The following is a 26,119-nucleotide window of genomic DNA, read 5'->3' on the forward strand; positions in this document are numbered from 1 at the left end:
TCCAATTGTTATTTTATTCGTAATTTGCCGCATTTTAGAATATATTTATTCGACCCTCGGCTCTCTCTTCAAATGTTGGACCTTATTTTATATATTATTTTTTTTCACCTTTTTCTTATTTTTTTCATAAATATTCTGTACAACGTTATAATTATAAATCATTCATATTCTCTTATGAAGTAGACTTATCAGTTATTTCATTATTATCGGTAGTGTAAAATTGAAACTTTACGTTACTTACGTAAGTAGATAGATTACCGTTTTCTTTTTATTCTGTTATTAATGTTTTCTTTCATAATCTGTCCTTTCCGCGTCATACGGCCTCTCGAATCCGGCTTTTTTTCATTATCATTGGCTCCTCATATGCAATACATCATTAATTTATTTAATATATGTCACTATACGTATTTGTATTGTTGTATTTAATTCATTTTATTTCACTTTTACGATTGATTAGTAAGAATATGTAAAATTGGTATTATTTCTTTTCTTCTTTCTTCATTTTGCGTTTGCAAGTATTTCTTCAGTGAATTTTTTAGCTCTCTTATTGCACGTTATCGCCCTAGGGTGAAAAGGGCGTATATTTTTCTATCCATTTACAATCAATGAATTTATGCTCCCGATGATTTATTCGTTTGAAACAAAATTATAAACGATAGGAGGGCACATGTGGAGATTATTCATATTTAAGGGGGTCATGTTTGACACATATGCCCCTTTGATTCCTACATATTCATTAGATTAATGAGTCAGAAAATAACAGTTTTGAAGCCGATTATGTCGTTAAACTGAAAAGGGCGCAGGTGCCGATGTACGCCCCTTTCATTCTGCATTTCGCGATTTCGGAAGATACTTCCCTTTTACCATAAGACGATTAAATGATCATTATAATGGTATAATTGTTCAATTACTCTGATGTTGTTTTTTTTAATTGCCGCGTTTGTACCGTCCGCAATTTAGTGTTTTTATCGCATCATTCACTCTTTCATCATTTAATTTACATCGTTATGAGGGGGAGGAGGGGGCAGGAGGCCTTGGTGTCCGTTAGCTTTAGGCGTTCCATCAGGCGGAATCAACTAATTGCATAATAATATGAAAATTGTGAAATTTAATATAGAATTATTTTTCAATTTTTCTCTCATGCAAATGATACTCAATCAATTCATCAATTAGCGAATGTTTAATCGGCTTGCACTCTCTCTCTCCGCCGTTCGTTCCTTAAGTTAACATCTTATAGATCACTCTGATATGTGAACGATTGAAATTAATGGATTTCTTATTTTTCATTCGAATTGAAATAATTAATTGACCACACATGTCCGATTATTTTTTTTTCAATTTCGACGGTACACGAGTCGCGGCATCGATCCATTCATTATTTTCACGTGAATGACCCTCGGATTATTAATCTAATTGTTTAATTATTGAAGCACGAGTGTTTGCGTCAGATAAAATTCTTATGTACAAATTCATCCTTCTTATGAATTGCTTTGGTTTATTAGATTATGCAGAAACAATTGTTTATGGTGGTTAATTTGAAATTTTAATTGTTCAGTGATGGCAAGCCAAGTGAGTTGAACGATAATAAATTAAGATAATGGTTGATAAGAGACGTAGTGCCATTTCTTGAGACCTCTAACCGATTTTTCAAGGTATTATTGAAGGAAAAAAAATTGTTTCAATAAATTAAGGTGAATATTAGTCTCTCTGCACGATTAATCGAATGAAAAAAAAATGTAACTCATGTCATTCGTTTATTTATTCATTTATTTATCTCATGGGGTCCACGTGTAATTACCAATTGTTTATATTCATGTTATATAATTATTTCAACGGGCGCCCGAATATAATATATATTTACAAATATTGCATTTGTTTATCTTCATTCCATTCCTCAGTGTTAATTTGTGAAATGATAAAAGGAAAAATTAAATAATAACGAGATTGTGTTTTTTTTCTGTAATGACAATAATATTATTATGATTTATTTTATAATAAATTCAACAGAAAAGAAAATGATAAAACAAGTATTTTTTATATAATAATGAAAAATCAGACAAATAATAATTAAATTTTAATTAAATAAAATACGCTGGATCGTGCGATCGTATACTGATCGGTCTTTCATAGTATCGCCATTTTTTAAAATATTTTTCCTTAATTTTGTTTAATCGGAGAATTTTATATTCTCGACGATAAATGGCGTGTTAATTTTTCCCTTTAATTAATGGTCAAAAATTGCCTATCTAGCCTACAATCCACTCGGTTATTCCCAACTTTTACGTTATTTTTAATTATTCTCTTCTGTTCCTTCGATTTTTCTTTTTTCACACATACAAAATTAATTCACACACTCACAGTTAATTAATTATCTCACAAAAACGTGATGAACAGTATTCGCACAACAATCTCACTCTCCTTATTTTTCATATCGTTTTGTTTTGCTCATTTCGTGTTTTTGTTACACATTTGTTTTTTTCATTTTCCTCGAAGTAATTCACACTGTTTAGAACGTCTTTGTAAACTTAAATATATAATAAATATATTTGTTCATATGCCGCGAATATTGGCCGCAATATTTTTCGTCCATGTCAGAATCATTGACTATCTAGACTTTACTATTTCTTATGTATCCATTTCTGTTATTTTCCAATCGATGCTGTTTAATCTGCTTTTATGTCAAGCCGTTACAATTAAATTACAATAAATGTGAAAATTTGTGAATTCGTTAATTTTAGGTTGGGGCTTTTTGGCGAACGGCGAAGCAAAGGTGCTGATGATTATTAATTTTTGCAATTTTTGTTGTTCTTCTTGTTGATTTGAGTGCCTGTGAAAACTGCTATCACTATGAACTCAATATTTCGTGAATGACATCTCTCCCGTTGCTCCAGAAAATTAAATAGTCCGATGAATAAATGTTTTTTCTAAAGGAGAACCATAAATTTAAAGAGTTGATTCTGAAATTGATGAATTTGATTCTCGTTTCTATTTGGTGACCAGCGCTGGGTTACATCATGAGAATCGGGTAGAAATACTGTTGCAAATAGATTTTTTAAGTTGACTATTTGATTATTTGACTTGTTGAAATTATTTGGCGACTTCAAAACAATAATCAGTCCTTCGTATATCTTAAGGTATTTTTTTTTCCATCTGTTGCTTATCATATTCCCAACAGTTCTTTTGTTAACACATCAGCACCCATTTTGGCCAGAGAGACAATGATAAATTAAAGATTATGAGAAATTTAAGAATAACATTCATTAGAATATCTAATTACTTGAAAAATCGAAGAATAATTGAAACATCTCTCCGAGCAGTTTAAAATAGTCCCTCGTCACCTCGCAATTTTCTCTTTGAGTTGGTTTCTCGTGTAATTATGTATAATTAAATATTTAGTTTATAGTATTGTGGATTTTCCTCGTTTTTAATTTTTTTATTTACTATCGTATATGTATAGTATTTATATATTTATATAGAATTGAGGAAGAGAAGGCGAGACTGAATTGCGTTGTGACGATTTTTTTCCTTTTTTCTTTTCAATAATTCGTTCATTTTTATATTTTTTTCACTGATTTGTTTCCACTGTAAAGAAATCGCAAAAAATTACATGATTTTTTATACGATTTTAATCACAAGCGAAATTCCATCGCGTCATCCCCTTCCGCCATTTTTTATATGATCGGTGATCGAAAAAATTACAATACAATATTATAATATCAGCATTCATTTGTTTAAAACATCAATAATTATATACAAATGCATAAAACAATTTCATTTTCATTTATATTTCTGCCCCCATTTTCGGTTATTAATTGGTAAATCAACTTAGTCTTTAATTCATATATAATGTTAATTAATTTCAATTAATTATTATTTAAAATTTTTGCCATTTTATATTCATCTCTCACGCGTTCAAGTATTTGTTTCTTTAAAATTGATTTTTCCGTACTGATCTTCACTCTTGGTCGTCCGGGAATTGGCACTGGCCCTTTCTCGAACTCAAAAAAGTGTAAATCACTACGGGAACATATTGTTCATGACTAGTGCCCTACGGATTTTTAGCCGCGCGACATTATCTTCCGAGCCGAAGGTGAGGACCGACAAGCGACGCGAGTAAAAATCCCTATGACACACGTCCGGAAATATACTATTAATTATTTTGTTTTGCCGGATATAGTCATAGATGTAATAATTCAATATTTATTTATATCATTATATATAAACTTATGGACTGTACTCGTATTTTTCCTCTTTGTTTGCTTACACTCATTGCCCGTCCATTTTACCACTGCATCCTTCTCATCTCCCAATTAATAATTGATCATTAATTGTTGGTTATAATGCTCTATATATATTTTGTTTTTTTTTTTGAGGTTATGGAAAGCCTCAGATTGCCCGAAAAATGTTACAACGTTTTTTTTTCTCTTATTTCTAAAGAGTCCGTTACATTTTTTAAAATGTTATTTTTGCGTCAATTCGTGTAATCTACGAATTTTCAATATTTATTTTTTATTTTGTTTCATTGAGCTGGTGTTATATCCTTGTAGTGCTGCTTTATTATAATCCTCACCTCTTCAATTTTCTTTATTACATTCACCTCCAATCACGGATTCCCCCCCCCCCCTTTTTATTTTCATTCATTTAATTGTGTCTGGCTAAAATTGTTGCTACTTCTCATCAGTTTTTTATTCGCTTACTCTTGCTTCATTCGTTTAATTAACAAAATTAATTGCTCTTGAATTAATTGCGAAGCTATTTAGAGGTTTCCTTTTTTTGACGGTAAAAGAGCGCCATCTTTATATAATATTTATATATTTATTTTTTTCCTTAATTTGTAAATATATTTTATTTCTTATTCATTTTATGGTAATTTTTTTTAATCTTACGGATGTTTTTTTCTTCTTTTCCTTCTCGTCGCGAGGCGAAAACAAAGAGTTAAAAATTCGACGCCACTTTGTTCATTGATGAAAATCATGGAAATTAATTGGTAATTAACGGAAGCTGAGACTCTTGCAGAAACTTCATTTCTCTTTTTTGTTCATTATTCTTATCCGGAGACACTTTGTTTTTACGTGAGTGTTTTTCTTGTGTACTTTAAATGTGTAAATCAATTTTCTTGGATGCCAAGTGCTTTTTTTTTTGGTCCAATGTATAATTTTTCTTTTATACACGCATTTTAGTTAGGTGAGGCCTCGGGACTTGGCGGCCATTTTCTTTTGAATGTAAGAATTATTCCCCTCTTCAATTTGTTCATAGAATATTCAATGTATTTGATCCAGCATTTTTTCATCCACTGGCTAATGTTGACAATTGAATTGACACCAGGCAGAAGTTGCCCCATCCCTCGCACATTTATCTCTCGCGACAAAATGGCCGCTGTCTCGTCGTCGACAGTTTCGTCCCCAGGCATTACACATTTTTCTTATTATTTTTACCCTGTTGTTGAATACAATATAACCGTTTTTTATCATAATTCATCATACATATATTCACATTATAATAATTTTATTTGAAAAATTTAATAATAATAGTCGTAATAAATAGTTAATAATCGCGTCAACAAAAAACAAGATATTGAGCAACCGTTTCATTTCGCTCACACGGTTGCATCATTTTTAGATCTTAAATTCTAACCTAAGGAATTTAAGTTTTTACTCTCATCGAGTTGTTTTCCCCAGCAGATTAATAATTTCATTCTCATTGTAAGTGCTTTGTGCAATTAAAAACATTGGCTGTTCGTCTATTTCTCGAAAATAATAGTGTTGGGTATTAAAACCATGTATAATGTGTCTCCGTATTATTCTCCGTGACATTAACCACTGGCTTATCAGAAATAAACAATGACATTTGAAACAAATCAATTACGTATCGTGATTGGATCAATGCAAACAAACTCATCACTCTTCAGTATTTATATTTCATCGCGCGCGTGTTGTAGTGAGGTTCCAAGAGAAAGTAATCGATAAATTCATTCATATATTTATAGATCTTTGTTTTTTTTTTTCGTTATATATATTGCCAAAAAATGTTCATTCCAATGAATAGGAAGACCACCTGATTTTTTTTTGTGTGTATTTGTCTGTACCATTTTAGCTATAATTTATCATCACAATACAAATAACATTAAAAAAAACATTGTTTCCATCATTTATCTGCACTTCCGGGAAGGAAAAGTGAGAATTATCGGGGACGAAAAATGGGTACCGAAATATAATACTCTCAATCACTGAAATATTACAATAATACAATTCAATTTCTCGAGTCATTCAGATTCCCGTGAAAGAATCATTGTAAACAAGTAAAATTTAATGAGTTAAGAAAAGAAAACCAATGAAATCGTTAAAACTTTAATTGTTTACCTTTGTTCGTATGTGTGTTGGTATTTGCATCCTCCCTCTCATCGTCAATAATAATAATTATTCATTTTTTTTCATTCTTAAGTCCTAGTGTTTCATACGTTGTCTATTTAATTATCAATTATTTATCATATATATATATTATAGACTTAACCGCTTAATTATTTAGCAATTAATAATTATTAATTTTTCTTGTTATCAATATTTTTTTTGTTATTTTTATTATTATTCATTAATGTCGGAGAACGGGCGTGCGCGCAAATATATATAGAATTATATATATTTTTTAATAATTTTTTTTTTGCAATATCTTGTTATCTTATCTTTTTTTTCATATTTTATGACAGACGCGACGTGTGATGTGTGGTGCCTGTGGTGCTTGTTCTCTTGTCCTTCTCTACCGTTATCTTCCACCCTCTTCGCTCGCAAACGTTCTCTGAACATTTTGTATTTTTTATAATTTTTTTTTTTGCATTTTCCATTGTATTTTTCGACCTTCAACCATCATCCTCAACAGCTGCTCATCATCACCAACTGGTGTTCTGGTCCATGAATCATCCGATCATCCTTCGCTGCATTCCCTCCCTCTGGATGTAACCCCGACCGGAAGCGATCCACTTTTTCTTTTTAGAAAAATTCCACTCTCTTACCCATTGTTGTTTGGGGTTTCTTTTTTCAATGGCTTTATTTTTTAATATTTTTTTTTTTTGTTCAGAGGTTGACGTCAAAGGGTAGAGGCTGAAAGGCGTCATCCTCGTGTTGCTCGTTGTGCCATCAGTCGATCCTGCCGCGCTGTGCCCTCTCGTCCATCCTATAAACAAAGGTGTTTGAATTTTTGCATAATGATAATACAATTAACCCTCTTTATAAGATACTGGTCTGACGGTGCGCGTCGGTACGTTTCTATGTCGTTAAAAATGTTGTATCTTATATGAAGAGTCAATTGTAATGCGTCTCAACTGCGAATTAAATTTTTAATGAATGACTTGTCCATCAAAAACTTCGCATGATTTTTTAATTAATTTCAAACCTCATAAATCCGCGGCATCTCCAAACGTTATTATCGGTACAGTCGGAGAGAAAAAAATAAATCTCGTAGATTACTCACATGTTATTAGGTCTTAACAAGGCTCAATGGTAGCCATTAGTAAACGCCGCCGGTATCAGGGGACCCTGGAACATCAATAAGCCCAACGTAAACAAAACGTCATTATTACATCCTCAAATATGACAAACCACTAAATTCATAAAAATACGAAAGTAAAAGGTGACAATAAAAACGATTTAGTAGCGTTAGTAATTGTATCAGTATAAATTAACAACAACCGATGGTGAATAATATAATTGCATCATTATTCGTGAAAGGAAAAGAGGTGAAAAAATTATGCCGAAATTTCACTTACAGGACTGTAGTTGAGCGGTGCGCGGGAAACGGCAATGGCGGGAAACGCGGTAGTTGGTGGCTGTGGACTGGCTGCTGTCTGGACGTAGTTTGCAACAGCAGAATCCACTGCTGCGGCTGCTGCTGCTGCACTCGAACTGTACATGTCAATGGGGCCGGGTGAATTTGCTGAAGGAAAGGAACGCCCCTGTGGACCACCATGGCCAGCGGCACCGTGCGGTGAGGCTGGTGGAAATCCAGCTTGCGCTGCCTGGTAGTTGTTCATCACTGCAAATAGTTAAACGTCAAATACCTACATTCATCCGCGAATTCTCACCGATGTTATTTATTCCCAGGGTTTGCTGTCTGAGAGAAACATTTCAAATCGTTCTACTTCAAATACGGACCCGACCGCGCCGTATTTCAATTTGCGGATTCCAACATCAACATATGACGATTATATCGGTCAATGAGGAAGATTTAACTTGATGTCCTGTTAAGAACAGGAACTTTGTTCAAATGTTGGGGTAAAATTATTTCCGTCCTGGTACCTGAAGTCCGAGCGTCCGTAAAGCCCGACTTTACGGCCCCCGCGTTCCGGCTACGGTTGAGAATCGAAACCCCGTTTTCACTTCGGTGCGTAAAATAACAGTTAAAATAAATTCCCTATCCCTTTCATCACCTTAACCAAACCATAATATTAGTTGTGTTAAAAGTAAAGAAAAAAAATCATGCGACAAACACTTCACAATGGAAAAAGAAATCCAATCGATTTGCTGTTGATTTTCGCAGTACGGAAAAAGTTTCTCAAGAATTCACCCTCCCCCTTCCAATTCACAATTTATCGTGTGGGGTATAAGAATTTCAAAGTTGCCGCAGTACCTCGAGGAGAAAAAAATTGAAGAGAAATTCTCGGCGCCACATGATGACAAACCGAACGGCGTGGCGCACAATCTAAAAACCCATTCAGCTTTTAAACTCTCGACAATGGGCCGAGAGCGGTTACAAAGTTTTCTCCAACGTTGCCGGCTTTTCTCCATCCCCTTTACACCACCCCCACACCGCCCATCATACTGCGTGAACATAGGTGTGTGTTGGATGGGCCCGTAGGGCGCGCGCGATTCAAAAGTTTGATTTATTTGAAAGGAGATTGCGGCCGGCAGGGGTTTGGGGGGAGGGGAGGAGGTGGGGGGATATCGCGGATGGATTCTTCTCTCAAGTGGGGAAAGGGAATAAAAAGGAAGAAAAAAAAAAGATGAAAGGGAGATGGAAGTCGCGCATAGCCGAGGGCACAGTGTCCCACATACGTTCTAACCCGGGCAAAACGTCTTCTTCGGAGTCTCCCGGATGAGAGATTCATCTGGGTGCTCTCTAGAGGGCGCACCCCACCATCGTGCACATATATTTGTTTTATATTCATTTTTTCAGGGAATGATTACGTGAAAAACTTGTGCCGTGCACGAGAATCAACATTTTTTTTTTTAAAACGAGAACAATGGAGACATGAGCAGTAAAAAGAAGAGAAGACGTACCAGAAAGAGCTTGCGTGAGCAAGGGCGAGTTGTTGTTGGGTGTGAGTTGTCCATTGGTGAGATCCACTGAAACATAAATCTCAGATTTACAACTGTACATTTCAATGTTTTATTTCTGTTTCGATGAATGCAACTGGTCGGGAATTGAAATTTTAGTGATTTTATTTTGTTCATTGCCGGTGGGAATCGACTCTATTCGCTTTGTCAGATGATTAATCGCGGGTAATTGTGGTGAATGATGTAAAAAAAAAAGAATGGGAATTGAAGAAGTGGCAGAAATGTATGAAAACGATGTGAACACCCTCATCTACTTGTTTCAATTAATTTTTAGTATTAATTTATAACTATCGCAGATGTAATTCTTCCCATGATAATTTTTTGTTACATGATGTTATAGATATTATTAATAAGTAGACTACTGTCATTTTCATCTAATCGAGACTTCATACATTTCTTCCGCAGTGCACTCCGATGAACGTGCTGGATCGTCGTCTCCGAGTAAGTACGGCCCCCATTATCGCCCCCAGTACCATGGTAATACACAGCTGGCACTCCTGACATTCAATAAAGAACAAATAAACTGATAATGAAGGTAAGATAAATTATAATGACTGAAGTGAAAACTTGTGCATGTACAACATCGATTTTTCATTGATTTTCAATAAATCGTTTACTCTGAAAATAAATTGGTGAATAAAACTTGAAAATCTTTTACCGATGATCTGGAAAAAAAATTGAAGAAATGAAAATTCCTCGAGAACAAACGGAAAAACGAGAGGGATAAACTAGTGAATAAATAAAGACGAGTAAGACAGCGTCAATCTCTCGGATAGTTAATTAACAAATTTGACATCAAACATTTAATTAAATAGAATGAGTAATAGACAATAACTCTCCTGCACTATCTCCCCCGGTCTAACGCTGATATTACCCGATTGAAGAGGGACGGCAAAACCAGGGAAAAGAGAAAAGATAGGGATAAGGATATACGTTGAAGAGGCCTCGCGAGAACGACTGGGAATAAAAGCGGATTACCGTCCAGTAACTTTTGTTAGCCTCGGGGATAAGTCCGTAGGAGGAAAGTGCGACGAAGAGGAAAAAAAAGGAATCAGTGGCTAAGGACATAAAAACAACTTGGCTCTGGTAGCAAAGCGCACACGGGATTTTACGTGAGAAATAATAAAAATCACGATCTCAAGTACGAGGAGAGATGGTACAATAAGAGGGTCAGGCCTTGGGCTGATGGCATCGCGTGTATCGTGAAATCTTCGATCAGATAGAGGCGAAAAAAATTGTTTCGCCCTTTAACCCCTTGACCTTTTAAATTTGTGTCCTTCCAGAATCCCTCGAGTTTTATGAGAATATTCACCACCTGACGACAGGTCAAATTTTCAGTAAATTTTTTTTACTGCAAAAATATAAGTAAATGGAAAAAAAAATGGAAACAATTGTTATCCTGTCGTTTGACTCCTTGTCTTTTGATACGGATGTGTCGGTAAAATTTCCCGAGCTTTAAACCGGAATTCTTCATCTATTGAACGATAAAATTTTCAATAAACTTTTTTCCTTGAAAAATTGAGTCTGAGGGGATGAAGTATATGTCGAACATTTCGAGGATTGAGGAGAGAAAAGAAAATAGAATGTCCGGATGTCACGATATGTCACTTGTCTATGCAACTTCGAGCACTAGTTTTTCGGCGAAACCGTTGTTTTTTATATCTGGAATTGGGGAAAGGAGACGTAATATGGGGAGGAGGAGGGGGACAGGGGGGGAGATAAATGAGGGATGGCTCTTGTTGTTGAAGGGTGGGAGAGAGACGTGTATGTGGAATGATGTAGGCCAAGAGTTCATCTATTTCGAGTATATTTCGCAGCTGACGTAAATGCGATCGAGACTGGTGGATAAGAGAGTAAAGTTCGGAGAAGGGGAGAGGGTGACGGACAAAATCCAGTGGGATACAGTCAGCCACGATTGGTCAAGTGGATCTCAACTATCATCTCTTGGGATATAAAAAGGAGATGTGCACCGTTTGGTTAAGACGTTCATTACATATATTTTTATCGGGGGGTAGTTGGCTTGATACGAGGGCTGGTGGATGGGGATGTTTCGATTAGGGGAGCACGAAGGAGCCACTGAAAAATAATTGTTTTAGTTTGGTGAATGGACAATTTGAATTGAACAAACTCAAGTGCAGTGACTGCAATTGTTGTTTATGGAGGTACATGAGGGGATCGTCAAAACATGATTCATTGAAGGGAAATTGTTTGTGAAAATGATGAGGAACGAGGAAATTTGGAGAACAAAACGAAAGAGTCGTTACGCGGGCGAATGAACTTGATAAAAGTCATGATATAATTGTTGTTAGCCAATGGGAATTGAGTTGTTAGTTGCAGATACTCGTGGAGTAGATGGATAAAACTGTTTGAGTATTATGAATTTTTAATTGTTGAAAGAGAGAGAGAAAGAGATTAGAGAGCAAAAGTGGTTGACTTATCGTTCGCTCTGGGGTCGAATCACAGCGATACAGTCTCTGTCTCTTTGTTAATTGAATATTCAAGTCTGCGATTGGTAATGGGGACGGGAAATTTGAGTGATGACGTTTTAAAAGAAGGCATTAGTTTCAAAACACTACACGCGTAATTCTGTATTTCTCTAATCTACCTGCTGCTCTAGGACTAATGATTAATCTTACGACGTTCATAGTGTTTTTACAGCACTTGGACATAATCTAGGTATAGGCATTAGTTCTAACTTTTTCCTCTCAACGATTATATGAAATTATCATGATATTTACGGTTACACTCACACACACACGAGAGAAATGTACGTAACTCACTCTTACTATTACTACGGACTATTCTAATCTCTCACAACTCCTTGTCTCACTACTATTTCTCACTATGAGCCTTCAATTGTATACGAAAATAAAATGATATAAACATCGACAAATAATGACGATAAAAAATATATTCAGTACACCATTTTATAAATATTACTTCGACAGTCTGATGTTATCTCATCTTAAGTATATTCTGACTAATTTAACACGTAAACAAATAATTTTAATGTTCAACACAACAGCATCACTACGGAACTCTCTGGTAATCTAAAAATCATAATTTTATATGAATTCGGAATATTTCTAGTATTCACTACGACGACATAATTCATATTAAACTGTTGTCCACTAATATTGGGTTTCATTATTCTTCTGATATAATTCTTTTAAGATTAGATTGGTAGATATTACTCGCCGCTAGGTGGCTGTGGCATCTTCAGGGCAGAACTCTTTCCTCTCATTACTCATGATTTATTTTCTGGCCGACGATGGACCTCTCTCCGTTATGCTCTTCCTCGTTTTTAATATTCTCATATTTACTCGATTTGTTTTATTGACAAAATTTTTCGACACATCCCCCACACCTCCTGCCAGATAATATTCACTTCATGATGGCTGACAGTTTTCACTAGAACTACTAGATACAGAACATGCATCAAATTTTTATCAACTCAACGTTATAATTTTAACTATTTTTTATTAATGTATTTCAACAATTTTACGGCATTTTGTGCATGCTCGGTCTAGGTTCTAGTGAAAACTAGGCATGAGTTTTATTTGTAATCAACAAAACAGTGATAGCTCGGTCAGCCAACGAGTCAAAGTGGAAGTAGTTGGAAAATTCTATGTACTATGAGCTAGGCCAATCCATCCAACATCAGTTCAATATACGGGTTGTAATTTATACATATATGACATTATATTTATCGTCCCAATGTGACAACTTTTTCACGATATCTGATACGCTGCATTGGTCCTCTTCATCGAGGCAACAAATTAATCGATAGCGATGATAAAAGCCATGTGGACGAAAGAATATTTCTCGTAAAATGGTACCCCCTCCCCCTTTTTGAATATTTCAAAGTGGAGTAGATTTTTTAATTAAAAACCCCTCAGTTTAATTGAAACATGAATATCTCGAGTGTTCAATTGTTTCGCATTAATGAAAATGCTTTACCCCTTTCCATTGCGAAAATTTTCATGAAAATGCACCTTGTGGTTCTCCATGAATATCGTAATGGTTTTGTAACCAATGTATTGAAATAATTACTCCAAACTTTGTACAATTGTACTTGTCCCTCGTACTCACAGAGGTTTAGTACTTCACTGATTTACCAGCAAAAACTAATGGACGATAAGTTTTTGTTATCCGTTATATACCCGACTGGTTTCTTATCCCCTCCACGGAAACATAACCTCTCAAGAGTTCTTGCTCAACACTTTATACCAGTGTTTTGCGTGTACGTGAGATAAAGACAGAATAGATATAACGTATATATGTATGTATCTACGGTGGCTAAGGATTACGGTTACCGTTGGGAAGAGCGAGTACACGACAACTTGCTGAAACAACATTGCACTTTGGGGTTGTAGCTTACCGGTGCAACCCGTGCTCGGGCTCACGGACACTCGACTGACTCTTGGACCCAGTGCGCGGTACACTACCGCTCCTAACCAAACAATAGACATCAAGGATTTTTTTTTACAATTTTTTTTTCTTCATCTTTGCTTCAAACTTGGTAATATTTCTTGGTCCGGCGCAACTGACTCTTTATATAAGATACCTGTGGGGGCCTTGGGAGGGAGAGACTGGATGAGATACTTTTGTGAGTGATAGATATGAATAGAACTGTCAATTTGGTATCTTATATAGAGTCAACTGTATTTTTTGGGGAATTATAGTGGGGTTAGGGGATATACAGAGTTCCACGCAATTTTCCGAAACCCTAAAATCTCGAAATGGAATTTAATTATTCACTTTAGGAAGTTTGAAGTGGAATTATGATAAATGCATACCTGCAGATAATACGGAAGAAATGAATTATTAAATTTTCCATTATGTGATGTATTTAGATTATATGGCCTAGCTCATAGTTACGAGGTTAATGGTAAATGTTGAGTAATTGGAGTTTTGATATTTAATTTATTCATTAAAATTTGAAAGAAGATAAAATGTATTTCTACTTTTTATTATTTTTTTAGGGTAAAAAATACTGTCAAAAATGCCGAATTCCCGGCAAAACTCCAACTATAAAAAAATTATAGAAATAATAATCATTGGAAAAATCCACCATCCCCAGTCTGTTAAACTATTCTGTTAGTTTTTCTTCTGTTCTTTTGTTTTTTATTTATTACAGACATTTATGAATTATAATTCTTAATCGTTATAATAGAGCATTTTTCAGCGAATCATATTTGTTACAGCTTTCTCCATTCAAATACATCTCAGACAAATCATCGTTTTTGTTTAATTATTTATCAGAACGACCTCCGATGGACAAAAAATTCATTGATCGTTTAATCAATTAATGATCACTTTGAAGTTCCATTCAGATGTCACAAAAAAACACTTGCGCCTCATAGAATTTTACCTCTTCTCATTCTTAATTCTCGTGTCTTGTTGTTTTTTTTAAATTTTTTAACAATCGCATTGCACATTTCTTTGGCGATAATGATTGTGCATAATTCGGCGATCGTTGAAAAATGACTCCCTGAGCGTTTCGATTCATGGGTGAGTTGCACAAAACACCAGAGGTGGGCACTATTTTGTGAAAATTAAATGGGAAGAATCGGAGTGTAGAGGAGAATTCGGCTTATTTTTTATTACATCTGTTAGTAAACAATTACCAAAACGAAAATCGGAGTCTCTTCGACTTAAGTGTCTTGTCTTTCCACCTGCCTTTGACCTTCTCATTCATTTTGCTTTTCTAAATAAAATATCGTTCAAAGTAAAATTAAAAATTGTAATAAACAAATACTGCCCAACTCTGCCAAAACACGAAAACCGCGCTGTTATTTTCGCAGGTGATATAACAACAATTCTTACGAATAGCAACAATTCAACTGTAGTTCGATCGTATTATCACAATCGTTTGAATAATCAGTGAATATTGAGCATGATAATTCATACTATTTCGTTGTTTTGGTTGTGGATTCAATTATAATACGAGCGAACTGCAGGTATGCATAAAAATATTATAATATCGTTAAGCATTATGTAATAACAAATGTAAGCTCAGGACAGATGGTTGTGTTTTTTTTAAATTCATCATTCCTTCATTCTTTAATACTTAAATATTTAATTTCCTCGAGTGTACAGTTTCTTTTCTTGGCGAATGGGTATTTTAGGTTTATAATTCTCCCATAATCCTCTGAATTTTTTTTTATAAATCATTAGCTTCACTGAAGTCACCTCAAAAAGCATCTCAACGAGGGACAAGGGACGGAGGCGCGTCGTCCTTTCCACAAACACCGATAATCATAATGATATTATTTCATAATTAAATCACAAACGGAATAACGACGCGAAGAAAACAAATGGATCACAGATCATTCGCTGACAAAAATATACTGACAATTATTTTTATTAATTACATTTTTCATTTTCAGAGAGGAATGGAAGAAATTGTTTGAAATATTCAATCAATCAAATAAAAATTATTGCACAAATGATAATCTGCAATTTGGCCTTGGGCGGTTCATCACTAATTTCATCATCAATAATCATCATCAAATGTCAAAGAAGTTTCTCTCAACTCTAGATGTCGTGTTATGATTAAGAATTTTTTTTTCAATTGTTTATTATTTAATTGTTTTTTTTTTCAATATTCCTCGGAACTCTTTTTGCCTTTTAGTTTGCCTAATGGGCCGGAGGTCTTACACTACGATTAGCGGTATTAATTTTTCATGGTTAGCAGACTCGACGGGGGGGTATGTTTCGGCGATGCAGGGGGAAAAAAAATATTGGACATCACTCTACCGTGAATATAGACCCAGGTGAGGTTGCGAATAAGTGAACGTTACCCGCTGGATGGAAAATAATTCGCGAGAAGTATTTTTAATGCTCTACGTCGTTATTTTCATGATATTATGAATTTTAGGTAGTTATAACCTGCATTGTTCATGACCCATTAGGGTAGTGCGTTGTGTTGATTGGTGGATGGCTACAGTCACGGAAGAGTGATTAACTGACGGTATTACAGCCACTTGTGATGTTACGGAGTTATTTTTACGGTGGTATGTGTGTGCAAACATTGTGACCAAAGTGTAAGGGTCGCAAAGATTGACCCCTTTGGTTGGACAAATAATATTCCCTCCCCCGCCTGGACATAACCCCCAAAACCCTAGATATCTATGGTATTTACCTATTTACCTATGCTAAAGTGATTTTTTTTTTGATTAAAAGCTTCTTCTCATAATCTGCCTTCTGTTTAATCTTAAGTGATTACATTAGAACTTTAACTACAAATAACTACGCAACGACTACTAGAGAAACACGTTTAAGATTTACAATTTTTCATTGAAAACTGTTTGTCTTTTTGAATAATTGTTTTTACTGTGTTTTATTGTTTATTGCATCTTCCATTGCCGTTTCTGCGATTTATTCAATGAGAGAAATAGAAAAAGAGCGCGAGACAAGTTAATGGGCCATTTATTTGTCAGTTTTTTTCTGATTACATTAATTTATTTAGTTGATAATAAATAAAATAAATACTTTTTTTTAGAATATTTTTGCTCTCTTGCCTTTGGGCATCCTAGATTCGGACGTTTAATTCTTCTCTTCGATGACAATTTTATTATTCGTTAATTTGGTTATGTAAAAAAAATTGAAATCAAATTAGGGAGGGGAGTGAAAGAGAAATACTGAGGACGGTTTTGGAAAAGTGTTGTTCCATCGTGTGGAAAAATTAAAGCCAGAAATGGTTTTCTCCATTGAAAGTTTCTCTTTCATCCTCCGGAAAATAAATACAGTCGACTTTTCATATAAGATACCATCATCAGTGCTCATTTATTTAATGAACTTTTACATTTAATTAATTGATGAGTAGAATTAATGAATCAATACGTGGAAATGCTATTAATTTACAAAGTAATAGAATTATCACACGTTTTGAACTCGAGGTATCTTATACAGTGGGTCGTCTATAATATAGATTCTTCCATGCACTGAGTTTTCAATTATTGAGTAATGTTTTTAATCATTCCGTGTTCGGTTAATTGATTCTCTTTTGAAAACGCTGAAAATACCTAATGGAATGGGGGTGGAGGCAGGCGACGCTTTGCTTGACGTAGGACCACTGAGTTTGCCAGCCATGCGTCTGTGAACATTCGGTCGCATCCAAACAATGCTTTAACTAAGTTATACAATTGTTTTTTTTTTGTTGTTCAATCGATTGATTTTTCACGAAATTACTCTCCTACGTACGTACGTATTAATGGAATTATTATTCATTGATTTACGTCGAATATAATTGCAATAACAGGTGTGAATTATTTAAATAATAATCAATCGATGTTTACGGTATCAATTGAAAAATGTTAATAGAATTATTGCCAGGAATTGACGCATGCATCCTCTGTCCTGTTGGAACAAATTGTACGAATGTATATTTTACATGTATTTATATTGTTTATGAATACGATTTTTGAATATGTGAATAACATTTGGGGCTTGTATTATCATTTCTTCGGTATCATCTCGATATTTTATCGCCATTAATTGGTATTTATCAACGTTTGGGGTAATATACAGGTAGTGAATAGATATTTACAATTTTTGGGGAAGTTTTATATCGTGAATTGGATATTGTGAATGCATGGGGTAGCGAATAGTGAAAAAAATTTCAATAACTTTTTAGTATCTGAATAAATAAAGGAAAACATAGAACATATCAATTCACTCCCGTCAGTTTGGATTTTTTAAATAAATCATAAAACCGATTGTGTGGCTGAATAAAGCTATAAAGACTCTTCAGCTCGAATAAAAAAAATTGATTGTGACAGTTCAGAAACATAATGTTTCGTGTGCTGAAAATTCAAAGAGATTGACCGCACAGATGTCGCCGCCTATTTTCACGCCGAATGGGAGTTGTAAAATAAAAAATATCATTTGACAATGTAAATATCTAAAAACAGAAAATTCATAATGTTCTGTGCACTTAAAATGTATCCGCAAATGGTAAAACCCATCCCATTCACACATATAATAATTTCTTTTATCAATATACTATAACGAACAATATTTACAATGTTTACATGTTTGAAGGAAGGACAAATGTTTTCATTTCGCGGAGGAGTTGATCGGGAGAAGTAATTGATGAAGAAATGGGAAGATGTTCGGGTGGAATAACTTTGCACGGGATTAAAAAAACATTAATAACGATGAGTGCATTTCATGGAACCCCAACAAAATCGGATGACAACGGAGAGAATTTGAACGAGCGCGTGGATTTCGTCAGAATGCGACGCTTAAAAATTCCTATTTTTCTCAGAAACTAATACCTGGTTCAGCTCTTCCGACGGCAGGGGCGTGACGATAGCGCAGTGTTGCCATATATCGCGATTAAAAAAATTCTATTGAATCTAGAGAATAGAGAAATGATTGGAAAAATGGAAAATATGGCGTACCTTCTGACAGTTGACTTGATGACGTTTATTCTATCGATCAAATAAAATTGAGAGATGGCAACACTGCGTTATGGAAGCCCCCGGCACATTCTGTTTGTCTCAATCCCGATAAGAAAAAACGAATATTTATTGGTATTTTTATGTTGTCACACTGCACTAGAAAAAGTCACTAGATGATTTTAAAATTCACTAGATGATACTGTAGCTCTCGAACGGCTCTCCTAACAGTTATTATAATGTTTTTCTCATTGCTCGGGAATGATTCTGTATTCTGTCGAGTAGCTGTGTAGCGGGGTGTCTCCTGTACTGAGGGTAGGCAGTCCCAGTGCACCTGCAAATTACCACCATACCCTCGTCTAAATCCCTAGTTACCAATCATTAATTTGTATGAAAAAAAATTATCGAATCCAAGAATTTATTAAAGTTCTGATAATTTTCCGTTCATGTTCTCTACGCAAACTACTGGTCGTTTTCAAGAACTACCGACAAGCTCTAATTGCTCAAGCGGTGGAAAGAAAAAAAAAACGTGTACCAGAGAAACTGCTTTTAGCTCGCGTGAACGATCACAACTTCATTGAATTACTTCAGGGGAATTATTCGAGAGAAATTCCCTGGAGAAATCAAGCGGTGAAAAAATTTTCGCCGAGTGTTTTTCGGACATTGACGATGGGGGACAATGGGGATTGAGTGAAAATGAGGGATGGACAGCCCTCATACGTCATACGATTGTCCCCTGGTGCGGCCATGCCTCGTGAACTATTTTTTCCAAAGAAAACCAAAATTTTGTGTGTTATTTTTTTATTCGAAAAATCAATTGGATGTGCGGGAGGTGGATGGAATGTGAGCGTCTTCTGGGAAAATTTCAACGTCCGAAAAACACGAGGTACTGAAAAGTACCTTATGCGAAACCAGAAGAAGATCCGCAGGTTGAATTTAAATCGAGGAAGCAGTTTTCCTGGTACATGTTTCACCATTCAATTATTTCTGTTTATGTTCATGCCGAAATGTTATCATCAGTCCTGGTTAGTCTAGTAATTGATCATTAGTCTCCAACGTTCCACGTAAGGTGCAGCAAAATATGTCAATCGAGTATCGGTTTGATGATTAAATTAAGCCGAGATTAAAGCAACAGAATAAACTCAAAAGACGAACCAATTTGAGGGGCACAAATGATGATGAAGGGTAAAGGAGGTGGAGGGGAGGGGAGGTGAGGGTTAAGCAGGAGTGTCAGGACTTGGGGCGAACTTCAGGATCGCGAGGGTCGAAATTCCCTAATATTTATCCGACTCCATGATCCTCAAAAATTTCTTGATTTCCGGCCAAATCCCTCGATAACGAAAAAATGAATAAAAGCCTTGCTCTCAAGATTATTTTATATTGAATATCTCTCCGCGCTGTTGAATAACATCAACTTGACCCAAAATAGGCTCATGCCTGCACCGTTAATAATTACCTCCTTCCTAGCTGTTTTCGATGGCCTTCGAATACGCGGAAGCATTCATATTTCTCTTTGAGTGTGCCATTCCACATCAATATGATAGACTCATCGATTTGTTATGAGGGGAGGAATGGGATGAAGAGGGCCAGAACATGGACTAGCTCATTTGCATCGAGTATTCACCATCGTTACAGTTTCGAGTATATTAAAGCGTAGTTAGTGATCGATCGATCGATTTCACTGATGCATCAGCCGGAAAAAAAATTCGCATTTACTCGTTTTTAATCCGTTATATTATCCTTAAGTAATTTGTACAGCTTGAACGATTCGTGAAATTCGTTGTTGCTTACTCAATGACTCGTTGAGTTTAGTGATAACCCAAAAAAAAAACAGGGAACGATAAAGTAATCATTGTTTGCAGCATTCAATTACGATATGTGCAATTTGTAATAGCATTGTTGTATTGTTGTAAATGCACGCAACGAGTTAGTTCACAGAGGCATGGCATTGTATAGGTCCAAATTGGGATGATAAAAGAGTGCAGTTGGGGTTGGTGGATTGTGGTGGGTCGTTGGTTGCGCCTGTATGTGGTTCAAGTTGAGGTTAAGGGGCGCGATGTGGCCTGTATTATGGTGGTTAAGGTGGTTAAGGCTAAGGTGGTTACCTGTCGGATAGGGTAGTCCGAAACTAGGGTACCCAGAATAGCCGCGGCCTGCCGCGTATGCCGCGTACGCTGCCGCTGGGAAACCTGTTTTAAACAGAAATATTTTTCGTTGTTAATTCAATATTTCATGAAGATTCAGTCAAAAAGTCATTACAAAATGAGATGATCTAAAGTTTGAATGAGAGCGCAAGGCTTTCCGCCTTTTTTTGGAATAGATATTGGTTATTCATTCCATGTTTCGTCGGATACTGAGTAATCTTACTGGTTAATTATGGGCATGAACTGTTCACGATACTCACCGTCAGGTAATGCTCCCAGTGACCACATAAAATCTATAAAAAAAAGATAATCAATATCATTGATGTAGTATGCGAGTGAGGGAAAAAAATTGAGTAAAAAAATTTGACAGTATTTTCTCTCATAAATTCACTGATTTTCTTTCTCTCTCATGTGATGTATAATCCTCTAAGAATTTCTGCAACCTCAGCACGAATAAACTGAGCGAATATGTGGAATTATAGATATTTTATTGACATGGAAATATTAAGCAAAGCTTGGAGATAAAAAACAATGCCTATGATTTGCAGAAATTCAACGATTGTACGTTGAGAACAGTGAGAGGTAAAGTAAAATGTAAATAATTGATAGAATTTTCATAAGAAAAATAATCAATGTAAAAATAATTATAATGGAGAGGACTGATAAGCTTCACTAGGTTAGATAGAAATAATTGGCATCCATGAAATTTCATAATTTGGATACTAAGTTTCAAATTAATAAACCACACAACTATAAAAAAAATATATAAAAAAAGTAACTATCGCACTATCACTTCAAGTTCGTACTAGTTCTCATATGTTTATGTCCTGTCATAGGTACATTAGCTAATTTATTCTACAGACGCGATTGATAAGGTAAATCCCAATGTCTACGACAAAATAATTCCTATTATTATAATATTCCTAATAATATATCTATGGTTAATATTATTCAGCTTTTACAATATCATTTTTTGTTAGTTGGTGATATTACAATGTTAATTATAATCATGTGTGTGTATCTAGGCTCTCTTCTATGTACGCTTATCTTATAATTTGACGACTAAAGTGTCAGATATTTGTTGGACGAATTGAAATATTATCTATTCTATACCAATAAATGATATATTCCTGACCAAAAAATCGCGATAATAAATTTGATTCTCATTAAAGGGGGTGTCTTCCCTATTATTTACCTCATCATTCCATTTTTGCCCGATAATAATCTTGGACTCGGCACGCTAACCATTATTTTTTCGTGTGAGGGGTCTTTCATCCCAACAAATTGCTGACACACTACGACATTTAGATTCGACGATAAAAGAAAAATAATACAATAGTTAATGTTAAACACCGAACCACAATACTACAACTACTGAGTCGCTATTTATCTAATCTCCATATGGAATATTCAATGTAAATATTGCTCTCCAATGACTATAACGCAGATGAACAATTATTTAGCATTTTTATTTCTCTCTTTATTATTATTCTCTCTATGCTAATATCTCAAATAATATACACTCATAGATATTAAGTATTTTAGTTAATATTCGTACCTAATTTTCTACCGGGCTGGTTTTGATTATGTCAAGACGTCAGTTTATCTTTATGTCTCATAATATCAATTGATTTCATTAAAAAATTATAAAATACCGGTGAAAATAAATCGGGAATACATTGATTGCAACTTAATGATGATTGAAACCGATTATATCCTTTATTCATCTCATTATTTTAACATTTCCATGAGATTGATATAAATTTTAATGCTGAAATTTAGTTCACCGAGGGGTAATCTTACAGTGAGAACATTTATCAGTTGGGGCAGAGATGTTAGTGGCTTGAGTGAAGAGAATTTAATCTGAAATTACTTTACAGCTATGGTGTACTTGAAAAGCTATTAAATTTACATCTCAATTGAATTCACTTAGGATTTATTGAGCCATTCAATTTCTTCACAATTCTCGATGATGAAAAAATCTCGGTGAGTGAATTTTTTTTTTTTGGAAATTCTCAAGTGAAGTAATTATATTTATACTACTATCAAAATCCGGCCCATCAGTATACCATAAAATAAATCAAGATAAACATAAAGAAATGAAAATGAAAACCTGGTAGATTTATCTGGTTCTACTTACGAAACTGACTGTGATGAGCCTCACAGGCATATGTACTTTCTAGGGCACACGTCTCACGCATTAATAATATCATAAGGTACGTAATTCTCAAATACAAGTAGGCTTAATCGTTTTTCTTTTCTGTTGTTAATTATTACCACGAAACAATTAAGAGGTTGAAGGTGACAAATTTACGGTATACGAACATGATATATTATATATTTTATACCCGCTAGGAGGTATATTCTGTGACTAATATAATGCGGCTGATATAATTCTTTGGCAATAAATAGTTAATATTATTATCATAGTAATGCGTAGATCAGCCACTCATTCTCAATGGAAGGACACATCAGTGGATATTTATTATTCACTATTATTGGCACTTCCGTTAAGAACGATTTTAATGACATTATACTAAATCTAATAACTGTATTTAATATGTCTCTTCATCAAATCTATTCCGCTAGATAAATATTTAATATTTAATATCAATAATAGGAACGTATACAGTTCACAAAAGAAATTAATATCATTATATAGAATCTAACTAGTTATTAGACTCCTAAGGTAGGTATTGCCTAGAGTAAATTATCATAGTATTTTCACATTAATATTATAATGTTATATTTTCATTATTATACTTAAGAAGTTGTAGAATTCTTCTTCAATATTAATCTAGTGTGACACAAGTATTTACCTATTGCCTAAGTTAATGATGCCTCACGAAATATAGATAGTGACTATTACAGAAAACAAAAATGGAAAATGAGGAAATAATATAAGTACGGAAATTTAAGCTAATGGAAATTTTTTTCTCATAAAATATATCCAATATTCAATATCAAATGCTATTTTGGTTTTTCAATGGTAAAAAACAATATATCGTATAGCATTTATTATAGTATATCATTTGTTTGAATATATATCCGACATAATCTAGAAAAATGGAATTATTCAGTTTCAAGGTACGTTTGATTATAATTCCTTTTAAAGCATTAGTGATATATCATTTCATTATTGATATATACATCGTTGTAGATATAGATTTTGGGTGTATAATTAATCACGTTTCAATATATGTTATATACGATTTATCATCGTTTTCTCTTAATAAATACGTTATCAATAATTTTTTTCAGTATTGCTCTGGTATTATGAAATTTCATGAAGTTATAGCAAAAAATATTGAAAAAAAATGACGCGCGTCGGTTATCGCGAATATTAGCCACATGCACTCGCATCATCTTTTATTACTTTTTATAGTTGAAAAAACATCATAGCGTTTAAAGTAATTCCCCTTGTGAGTCGTCTGGTCATTGTCAGTGAAGCAAATAAAGCTGTCCTTTTGACCTGTCCTCTACCGATTGATTATTGAACTTTCGTTGATTTGTCATCTACAATCTACGATCTACGTCTACGGAAAATTGACGATTTTAGGCCACTGGGCTGTTTCAAAATATTGAAATCCAATTCATTCCCAACTTATCGCCGGAAAAATGATCGAGCGTTTCAACCCCCGAAGTTGTTTCAAAAAATTCATTCTGTATTTGACTCTAAAGCTGTTTCATTTTAAAGTACTTCTGATTTGCAAAAGCCTTTCAAACGTTTGTCAAACTTTCCAAAAACCATTTTTACATAATAGTTGAAAGGTCCCCCCACCTACCCTCATTTTTTAGAACCCAGTAGTTGCCACCAACCAACCACCCCCACGGACACGCTTCGCCGGCTGAAGGCATTAAGTTCCATAGGATTTTAATTGAAGTGCTTTTAGCGGTAATTGTGATAGACGCCGGAACTTAATTATTCGATATAGCCGGTGGGCTTACGGTGAAACTGAATTAGGTACTTCGTAGCTGGCATAGTTATTATCCTTCTTTCCCTCCTCGTTGGAGTTCTATCAAGAGGAATAACGGGTGGATCGGTGGGCCAGGTGGGTAGAGGGGATAGGATAGAAGGGGTGAGATTCACTAGTATATTTCCCGTCGTTACCGATTCACACCGTGGTTCGATAATAAATCGTCCAAGACTCTTCGATGGCCCATATACCCATACTGCTTTAAATTTATATTCATTGGATCCTACACTCGAACCCCAGTTCCCGACGATAGGGCAAGATATTGAGCAACTTCGAAACGTAATTCCCGTTATTTTTTTTATCTCTCTTTTTCACACTTGTTCTATTATAATCGCTTTCTTTTTTGAACACTTTGTTATTGTCTACCATATTCTACTCGGGTTCTGACCGCCTAAGGAAATATATTCACTACCAGTCTTAGAATTTTTTTACTTTTCGGTTCCATTATTTTCAGGCTTTCCTGGATTCATCTACTGTGGAATATATTGAGGCCCCAGTTGGTAAAGAAAATTCTACTCTGTTTTCTATTTTCCTAGCATGATCACTAGAAGCTCTTCTGGCGACGTTGAACATAATCAGATCTTGGAAAGGTTCAGGAGAGCTCTGTCACTATCAACTCGTACCTGGACCTTAATCGAGTCAAATTCACCAGAATCACCATCAGGCCCATCTAAATAAATGTCACTACGATCACAGTATTTCTGAACATCGCATTGAACAGTCTCAAATTTGCATTTCTCCTACTCTAGTCTCCTTAATAACTCAAATAAACCAATAATATCACCAAAGTGTCTGGAATGTTCGTTGGTCGCGTATCAGTCAAGTCTTCAAATAACCATAACAAAGTGTAAATGGTTTAACTCGTCCCTTGTCATTACTGTGGTCTTGACAGTGGTGTCAGTATCGTGGGTCATAGACCAATAGTCGGTATTGGATGGTAAACAGTTCCCATATCTAATCCCTGAACACCAAGTAAATCGCTCATTGAGTAACTCAATGTTGCTGCACGCGAGGCTGCAGCAGCAGCTGCTGCTGCTGGATGCGGTCTGTATGCAGCAGCAGCTGCAGCAGCAGCAAGTGCTCTTTTGACATCGTAAACAGCTGATGCTGTTGGTGGTGCTGCATACTGATATGCAGCTGTACTTGGTGTGGTTGCTACAATTGGGGCTAAAAGATGATGCGGTGCTGCAGCACTTGCGGCTGATGGTAGGGGGTACGGCGCGTAACGATAGGTGGTGGGGGGTGTCGCAACCATCACCAACTCA

At 35.0% G+C, this 26,119-nt stretch overlaps 2 protein-coding genes across 10 annotated transcripts in view; both read right to left on the bottom strand.

Moving 5' to 3' along the window:
* Positions 1–1,737: 1,737 nt before the first annotated feature.
* The window catches only part of Rbp6 (RNA-binding protein 6), a 329,371-nt gene continuing 304,989 nt past the window's right edge, over positions 1,738–26,119 (bottom strand). For 6 of the 9 annotated variants that reach the window (XM_064116332.1, XM_064116330.1, XM_064116331.1 and 3 more), the window contains 7 exons: positions 21,138–21,170; positions 20,839–20,922; positions 9,719–9,823; positions 9,270–9,335; positions 7,760–8,025; positions 7,465–7,538; positions 1,738–7,167 (listed from right to left, as the gene is read on the bottom strand). In XM_064116332.1, coding sequence (XP_063972402.1) covers positions 7,488–7,538; positions 7,760–8,025; positions 9,270–9,335; positions 9,719–9,823; positions 20,839–20,922; positions 21,138–21,170 — 605 coding nt within the window. In that variant the 3' untranslated portion in view covers positions 1,738–7,167; positions 7,465–7,487. The remainder of the gene's footprint in view (positions 7,168–7,464; positions 7,539–7,759; positions 8,026–9,269; positions 9,336–9,718; positions 9,824–20,838; positions 20,923–21,137; positions 21,171–26,119) is intronic. The other 3 variants (XM_064116326.1, XM_064116327.1, XM_064116328.1) reach the window with 3 other exon arrangements.
* LOC135160135 (uncharacterized) lies at positions 21,182–26,110 on the bottom strand. The gene has a single exon (XM_064116346.1). It carries the CDS (start codon positions 26,107–26,109, stop codon positions 25,765–25,767), a length of 345 nt encoding a protein of 114 aa, XP_063972416.1. The 5' UTR covers position 26,110; the 3' UTR covers positions 21,182–25,764.

The sequence above is a fragment of the Diachasmimorpha longicaudata genome, chromosome 3, assembly GCF_034640455.1.
Source record: "Diachasmimorpha longicaudata isolate KC_UGA_2023 chromosome 3, iyDiaLong2, whole genome shotgun sequence".
NCBI lineage: Eukaryota > Metazoa > Arthropoda > Insecta > Hymenoptera > Braconidae > Diachasmimorpha > Diachasmimorpha longicaudata.

Bases quoted from the DNA above. Each gene is read 5' to 3' on its own strand.
- LOC135160135 (XM_064116346.1), bottom strand. From the start codon at position 26,109: ATGGTTGCGACACCCCCCACCACCTATCGTTACGCGCCGTACCCCCTA.